Source organism: Amphiura filiformis, chromosome 3 (genome assembly GCF_039555335.1).
Source record: "Amphiura filiformis chromosome 3, Afil_fr2py, whole genome shotgun sequence".
NCBI lineage: Eukaryota > Metazoa > Echinodermata > Ophiuroidea > Amphilepidida > Amphiuridae > Amphiura > Amphiura filiformis.
In genome coordinates, this window is record NC_092630.1 from 68,705,211 (window position 1) to 68,714,531 (window position 9,321).

General features: G+C 36.5%; 1 protein-coding gene across 1 annotated transcript in view; it reads left to right on the forward strand.

Annotated features, from left to right (window-relative positions):
- LOC140147454 (uncharacterized) overlaps positions 1 to 8,771 on the forward strand; it is a 30,310-nt gene extending 21,539 nt beyond the window's left edge. Inside the window, exon 6 of the mRNA XM_072169232.1 lies at positions 8,635 to 8,771. Within this exon, the coding sequence (XP_072025333.1) occupies positions 8,635 to 8,771 (137 nt within the window). The remainder of the gene's footprint in view (positions 1 to 8,634) is intronic.
- Positions 8,772 to 9,321: the final 550 nt, after the last annotated feature.

A 9,321-nucleotide genomic window follows, 5' to 3' on the forward strand; every position in this document is an offset into this window, starting at 1 on the left:
GGTGGACGCCCCTGTTGGTGCCACATGCGCCGGAATCGCCGGTCATTTGTCGGACGTTGAACGATTGAATATAAAACGCCTGCAGGATTATTAGCGCCACAACGCATAGAGAGACGAACGGAATCGGACCCCAAATCCAGACATTTGTCGGACGTTGACCCCAAACTCCGGTAATTTGTCGGACGTTGAACGATCGAAAATAAGACGCCTGCAGGATTATTAGCGCCACAACGCATAGAGAAACGAACGGAATCGGACCCCAAATCCGGTCATTTGTCGGACGTTGAACGATCGGATATAAGACGCCTGCAGGATTATTAGCGCCACAACGCATAGAGCGACGAACGGGAATCGGACCCAAAATCCCACCCAATCTTCTGCCGGACTGGTGATTTTTCCACCGAATAAAATATTGTTGTATTCGGTGATGTACGTTGATCCAGTCCGTCGTAGTGTGACAGACCTATAAGCCTGTGTATTAATTCTGTCAAGTTCTTCTGGCAACTGGCAAATGATCCAGCATTGACATATACTTTAGTCAATTTTATAGCCGCCTTCTACCACACTTCTGGCAGAACTCATTTTGCTTGCCAATGGCATACAGAGTTTGAAATAAACAAATTCTCTAGTTATATTTGTATTGTTATTTAGCTCTAAGACCTTCTGCCTTAGGTTTGCTTATGCACACAGTGCAAAGAATGAGAAAAGGAACAGACAACAGAATGGCTACATGCCAACCAAGAAGCCACCTACGAGAAACACACCAAATAAGGAACAAGTTACACAATGTAATTTTGTTGGAGAATGAGCATGTTCTTTTCCCGGCAGCAGAAATTGGGTACGGGTATGTGAAGGCACAAAGGGATTGTCTTTGGTACATAGATGGACACCACAAAACGCAGTGTTTCATCTGCCAACTGCAAGATCCCAGAAGTCTTTGAAAAATTAAAAAGTTAAAACATGTCTGCTGCACCTTCCCAATAGCCTTTTTATTTTGATGTTAATCTTGAACTATTTATTTATACATTTTTTTTATACATTTAATTACATTTCAGTTGGATAAACATTTTCATATTGTGATAATTTTAGAGAGAGATATTACTTGACAGATTACAGAATAAGTTGGTATAATATCTGAATTATTATCATAATGGATAACCTGTTTTTGTACATGTGCAAACTCTGCCAAAAATCCTACGAGAAGCGTAAGAGTTTGCAAAGACACATCGCAGATAAGCACAAACCAAAGAAGAGGCTAAGGTGCTCTATGTGTAATTATACTACACCCAGGTACAGTGACCTCAATAGGCACAAAAAAAGCTGCCAGGCAAAGCATGCCACTTGTACGCCCAAATCATCTGCTGTCGTTTGTCAGCAGGGCCCTTTTCAGGGCCAGGGCAAGGCCTGGACTCAAGGCTATGTGACACCAAAGGTCCAGCAGTACAATACTGTCAAGCCATGCAAGCTGGAGTACGAAAACATTTCAGAGGATGACAAACAGACCAGTGGCAGTACCTGAGAAAAGAGCTCTGAGAATTATCCTTGGGTCCAATTATGTATCTTATGACAATGCTCTGGTTGTGTGTAATCTTGATAAGCTGTCTGATAGGAGGGAGCAACATTGCCTTAAACTTGCTCGTACATTGTCCAAGTGTGGTCGGACCACCAAGTTGCTTCCTCCCCGCATAGGTCAGGCTCATGGTAGACAATTAAGAAACAATGCCAATCTCTCCCAACTCTGTGCCCATACTGACAGGTTTGCTAGGAGTCCAGTTCCTTACTTTGTTAGGCTGCTAAACAGCAACCCATCCTAATCCTGGTTCATCCCTTGCATTGCTTTGCTGTGGATCCTGTTTCTTTTTGGCTGCCCTCATTTGTTGTTTATATTTATTTATTATGTTGTTATATATATATTGCTTTTCTCATTGTTGTTTTTTGCTTTTACTTTGTGTACAATGTAATTCGGCCTCCGGGCCACGATTTTGTGCTAATAAAATCATATCATATCATATCATATAAAGCGCTTTGTATATGAAAAGGCGCTTAATAAATGATGCTTATTATGATTATTTATTATTATTATTAATTTACGAAACAATGAAAATATAACTTGCTTGAAATTGAACAAATTTTTTATTTTTTTATTTTTATATATTGAAGATCATAATGTATTTTTTAAATGACAATATTATTTTCGGTCCACAGAAATGAGGGCAGCTATGGAAAGGAAGGATGAAATGTTGAAACAAATCATAACAAACCAACGCCAAATCATGGGTGCATTGGTCTCAATTCAAACGGAAATGCGCACCCAAGGACGGAAGATCGATGACATGTGTCACCAGAAGTTTGAGTTGAAAAAATCAAACATTTATGTAAGCATTATATGGTACTCTCTACAGAATTAAACCATCTAATTTAACTGCCCAATTATTAAGGTAGCTGCCTCGGATAAAACAACCTTGCTGGAAATAGATCCTGTGTCAACATGGTCAAATCAATCAGGTCTATTCATTTAAATCTTTAATCGTAACATATTTTCTCCACCTTTTTAAGAGTCTTAATTCTTATAATAACGGTAACAATTCTTTTTTTTTTAAATTCCTAACTATAAATAACTCTGGTTTTTTAATAATTTGTTCTTTGATAGGACGAGATCAAGCCCATTGCAGAACAGTGCACAGACAATATTGATAAAGGGGCACTGGAGACAATAATAATGAAGCACATTGAACAATGCTGATTTTTTTTTTCAGGATCACTCTTTTTTAGGATCCATCATGTTTCATGACAGTCCACCAAACCATCAATGATGAGAACATGCACACAGAAACAGCAAACCAAACATTTTAAACCTCCTATAACTTCCTGTCAAATCTTTAATTCATTACTTCAAATTGTTCTGTATTTTTGTCTTTTCTGCCTTTTAGGCTACCCTTAGCTCATTGTTAATATTAAGAAATACACTGCAGTTTCAGTTTGAGTCCATGGAATAGATTTTTGGAATATTATAGAGTGTACAATTTCCCCAGTGATGCCAAAGTCACACATCATTATATTCCTCAAGTTGCTGTCTACAAGTACATGAGATACATGAGACAAATTGTGATAACAGTAAGCCTTTGTTGGTGTTTCATATTGAAACAGGTGCAGATTTTTACAAGCATAATACATTTTAGGCTAATTCTTTACTGTGTATCAACCTTGCAGATTTGGTTTGATAATGTTATGATGGAATTTTAAATCCTTCAGGTTATTGCTGTCTAATTATGTTTATTTATAAATTAAGAAAGTTACATTATATTAATACAAAGTAAAACTCATCAATGTTTTTGTGATAATATATTCCCTTTGCTTAAACATGATACGTGCAGAATTAAGTAACTTAATTAACATCCACAAGTCAAGATGTCCCCAGTACATTCTCGACAATATTGCGAGTGATCATGGACATAATTAATGTAGTCAGATTACCACCATACCACTGTGAATTCAACCCCAAGGAATTAATCTGGACTCAAGTGAAAGGCAGTGTGGCGAAGAAAAACAACACATTTAGAATCAGTGACATTAAATCTCTCCTAAAGCAGGAACTAGAAGGAGTAACTGAAAATAACTGGAGAACTCAAAATAGACGGAACATTAAGAGAAGAAGAGCTGTCGTCTTTCTGTTTTTGCCCATATGACACTGATGATGATGATGATGAATCATGCACAAGTGACACTTGGCCATTTGATGTCAGCGATGAGGAACTCTTTTGGATACCTAGAAGTTTGCAAATCAGCATGGTCACAACCTCCACCGTAATTCCCTCAGTTCGCTTTTAATGTGGAGCAGTAAACATTTTCCATGCAAAGCTTGTGATATGAAGAACTTAACAGTTGAACATGTTGAATGGTAAGTAGCTTCATTTACATTATATTTTCTTGCTCTTAATTGTGTTGTGTTGAATTACATACAGCCCCGTATATGATGCATAATATTTCTTAAAAAGCAGATGTAAAAATACGGAGAAAATCAAGCCAAAGTAGCACCGAATCTGATATTGTTTTACTTCATACCACAAAATTCATGTGTTTGCTTGACTGATTGTATATGCATTGCATTGTGTATGTGTGATGTACACTTGACATGTACGGCTGCCAGAGGTCACTGACTCTTGTTGCCATGGCAGGAAATCGGCCAATCAGACACCGATCAAGTTCTGATCAGTCGTAGCCAATTATAATTAACCAATCAGAACCTCACTTCCGTGTTTACGCTCGAAGCGATGTTAGAAAGAGCCACCGCTGAAGTTCTCTGCTGAAAACTATTAGTATAAAGTGAAATTATAGATTAAGTTGTTGCAAAGCTGTCTGAAAGTGAACCATTTTCTACACTATAACAACTATGATATCACAAGTACTGGATACCAGGCTTCAAGAAGCTAAATTATAATTGGACAAGAAAATTGCCACTCTAAACACAGACTATGAGAAGATAAGAGGAGAAATACATGACATTGAGGTAAAGAATCAGGATTGAGTGGTATACAAGTTTGCCAAGGGAATCTTGGGATTTGATGAACTTATTTCTAAGAGGATTCATGATTGTTGTAGAAAATCACTGATGGCAAAATGTAAACTGACAGCGAAAGGGGGTATGTATCTGTGAGGTATGCAGCTGTATAAGTCACATCTGCACATTTTGGAAAGTAGAGCTGAAAAGGAGAAACAGGGCTCCTTTTTGTGCTCAGCCCATGTAAGAAATGACTATTTAAGTGATGAACTGATATTAGAAAAGATCGCAGAAGCCTGCAGAGAGGAGACAGAGTCTCCTGGCCAAAACTGAAGCCCTAAGGAATAAAGTATTGGCCATGATGAATTAAGAGGCAATCAAGCTACGCCCTAAGAGATTGATGAGGACTTGTTCAAAAGAACCTCTGAAGATATGATGAAGAGGATTCTTGGGGCAGAAGAGACACCATATAACTTTTGTTGGACAAGGAGTTTTGATTTTGTTTTCTTTGCATCAGAATACAACGTATCCCTTTATCATTTAAATGCCTACACAGACACACCAAAATGCCCACACACCCCTATTTACAACACACACACCCCCCACATTGGGTGGGTTGGGTAGTAGTATCGATAGTAGCGTCGGGGAGATGAGCATAGGTTTTACCTGGATATTTGTGCATGAAGCGTGAGAAAAATATTAAATTCAGACTAGTTTAGCCCTAAATGAAGGTGAATTTTGGTACGCAATGGGCCAGCAAAGGGTCAAAAACAAGGTGTTTTGGGGCTAAAAAGGAATATGCACAGGGTCATTTTGAGGTCCCTAAAATTTGAGGACCCTGGGCCTGGGCCCATCTGGCCCAATTGTAAATCCGGCCCTGCTGACTGACCTCATTCACTATCGCCGTAAAGATAGTCCAGTTCTTATTCTGTGCACTGCAGTTATCTAAGTACATTATAAATGTGTCTTTGTCCTTATTACGTGGATGCTGAATACAAAGGCACTAGCAACATCTTCAGCATTCCTGCCAGATTGACTCTCATTCATTGACTCTTCAGATAGAATTCCTGTGGGAGTGTGCACTTGGAGAAGGCCCATGTTGCTAGAGAGAATTATCGGATTAACTTAGTCACAAGCAGTATTGGGTAGCTGGCTACAAAAGTTATCGGTTGTTTAACGTCAGAGGTCATCCAGGGGTCACAGGGGTCAAAAAAGGGCATTTTTACCGAAAATGCTCCAATTGAGCTGATATTCAAATGCAATGATCCTTATGACATTCTAAACATGTTAAAAATATTTTAAAATTCACGTAAGGTCATTAAGGGGTCATAAAGGGGTCAAAGGTCAAGTTTTTGAAAATGCTCCAATTGACCTGAAATTGAAATGCAATGATCCTTATGACATTCTAAACATGTTTAAAATATTTTGAAATTCATTTAAGGTCATTAAGGGGTCATAAAGGGCCAAAGGTCAAGGTTTTAAAATGATCCAATTGAGCTGAAATTTAAATGCAATGATCCTTATCACATTCTAAACATGTTTAAAAGATTTTAAAATTTATTCAAGGTCATTAAGAGGTCATAAAGGGGTCAAGGTCAATTTTATCAAAATGCTCCAATTGAGCTGAAATTTAAACGCAAGTCGCAATTGATCCTTATGACATTCTAAACATGTTTAAACTATTTTAAAATTCATTTAAGGTCATTAAGGGGTCATATTGGGGCCAAAGGTCAATTTTATCAAAATGCTCCAATTGAGCTGAAATGATGATTTAAACGCAATGATCTATTTCATTATTTTGAATAAAATGTTGATTTCTAACAAACTTTAACATAGGCCTACCAATAAATAATTGTGTTTTAAATATATCATAAATCTCTTTCTGTTGATTTTCAGGGATTTTCTTTGAGCAGTAGGAGCATGGTAAATTCTTTTGAAATCAAATTATTTAATGTAGGCCTATTGGTAGTATTTCTAATGCATATATAATGTACAATATTGTAATAGTCCTATTGTCCGCACAAAGATTTGTATGCTCAGAGTAGAGCCATTACTTTAGTAACATGCATGGTCTTCAAAAAGACCATGCATGATATTTTAAGATTTTGTAATGGTCGTAACGTAGGCATACAAATCTTGATGCTTGAGAAGGACTTGTATGCCCAGGCTAGGACAATTTTGATGTCTTAAACTATACTGCCTTCTCTAAAGAAGGCAAATGTTTAAGACTTTCCTCAAAATTGTCCTAGTCAGAAACAAGTCTAACTCTTTACTGAGGCCGAGTATTTTTTATGGTCCTGGGCACTGATGACGAACTCGCAAATAGTTCAAACTGCTAGCTTTTCACGATCAAGGTATGTTACAACGGCAATCAATCCAGCACAGTATTGCTGGGTGACCAGGTCATCAAAGTCATCCGCCTAACTTACCTCGTGCCCTTTGCAAGGGCACAATTGTCCTAGTTATTATTATTATCATGGGAAGACCTTCATTGGCAACCAAGTTAAAAAATGTCTAAATGTTATCTAAAAGAACAAGATTCAACCAATGAGATGTAGTTTATAATGGCCCCATCAAGTTTCATGCCTTTACGACAGGTTTTACTAAATTAACATCAGATGACCCATGGTGACCCTGAAATGACCTTTCCAAATCTTAAATTTCAATGGCGAATCTTACTATTCAGTGTCCCCCTTCCAAGGAAGCTGAACAATACTACACTAAATTTATGCCCCTATATCAGAAATATATTTATTCCAATAAACGATTATTATCAAATACATGCATGACAGGTCCAATTAGACAGATGTGGGAGGCATGGTAATGGTCCCAAAATCCTATCTTCAAGACTTCTATGGTGACTGTAAATGGAAACAACATATACCTACATGACATCATCAAAATATGGCTTCCCATGCGCTAATTCATGGATTTCTTTATGAAGTGTAAGGACAAACAGTTTTCATTTCTCTTTTCATGCTCTTTGGTCCTAGACATATTCACTGAAAGTCACAACGTCTAAGTGAGAAATGTGATGTGTAAATATATATGTTTAATAACTATGTATATTGTACCTTTTGTTTCTGTTTTATAGGAAAACAAACTCTTCCAGGGTGAAAATGTCAGCTGCCTGAAGACATGGAGCTGTTCTTCAAGACTCCTCTAGAATGCACCATCAAAGAGCATGCCCAGCTACAAACTGAAAGAGAACTTCATAAAGACCAACCTTGAGGCTATATAGTATAATTTTATTCTTTATTTAATTATTAAACATATTTATTTTTCCTGTGTTTACTTCTACATTAACTACTTGTAATTATTTGAATACATTTTGATTTTAATTTTGTTTTGTTTAATTTTCAAAATGAAATTAATTAGCTTGTAACTTTCTGTTTATAGTAAAATCTTAAAAATCCAGAAGTCTGTAAAAGACCGACAAGCTTCTACATGCTCCCCTGGAAGTATTAGAGAAGGAGGCAGACGAAATATCTCTCATAGAGAGGAGTCAGGTGCTCGAGGAGGGGCAAGTGGATAAGCGAGTATACACAAAGTTAATGAACCAATATTGTGTCATTAACGACATTGTAAATACTTCGAAACCAATCAAGAAAGAAGTTGCGTCCAGATAGAGCTGGCAAGTATTTTGTCTCTTGTGCAGTACAAGGATATCATATGGTAAAATAATTGCAAGGTTAGGATCCGTTGGTCACAAGGAGGCTGATGAAATATAGGCCTAAAATCAACTAAAATATTAATAGAGAAGCAGATGTGATTGTAATTCTACAAAATCATTTTCATCAAGATTGCTTTGGAGAATTATTATTGGATGCATTAAGACCAGTGAAATTAGCTAATATGGATCAAATTGAATTGATGAAACATTTCAAACAATCAGTAGAGCTTGAAATCACAAGTCACAGTCAAGAGAATCAGATGTGATTGTAATTCTACAAAATCATTTTCATCAAGATTGCTTTGGAGAATTATTATTGGATGCATTAAGACCAGTGAAATTAGCTAATATGGATCAAATTGAATTGATGAAACATTTCAAACAATCAGTAGAGCTTGAAATCACAAGTCACAGTCAAGAGAATCAGATGTGATTGTAATTCTACATAATCATTTTCATCAAGATTGCTTTGGAGAATTATTATTGGATGCATTAAGACCAGTGAAATTAGCTAATATGGATCAAATTGAATTGATGAAACATTTCAAACAATCAGTAGAGCTTGAAATCACAAGTCACAGTCAAGAGAAGCAGATGTGATTGTAATTCTATAAAATCATTTTCATGCATCCAATAATAATTCTACAAAATCAGTTTCATCAAGATTGCTTTGGAGAATTATTATTGGATGCATTAAGACCAGTGAAATTAGCCAATATGGATCAAATTGAATTGATGAAACATTTCAAACAATCAGTAGAGCTTGAAATCACAAGTCACAGTCAAGAGAAGCAGATGTGGTTGTAATTCTATAAAATCATTTTCATCAAGATTGCTTTGGAGAATTATTATTGGATGCATTAAGACCAGTGAAATTAGCCAATATGGATCAAATTGAATTGATGAAACATTTCAAACAATCAGTAGAGCTTGAAATCACAAGTCACAGTCAAGAGAAGCAGATGTGATTGTAATTCTACAAAATCATTTTCATCAAGATTGCTTTGGAGAATTATTATTGGATGCATTAAGACCAGTGAAATTAGCCATTATGGATCAAATTGAATTGATGAAACATTTCAAACAATCAGTAGAGCTTGAAATCACAAAAGTCAGTCAAGAGAAGCAGATGTGATTGTAATTCTACAAA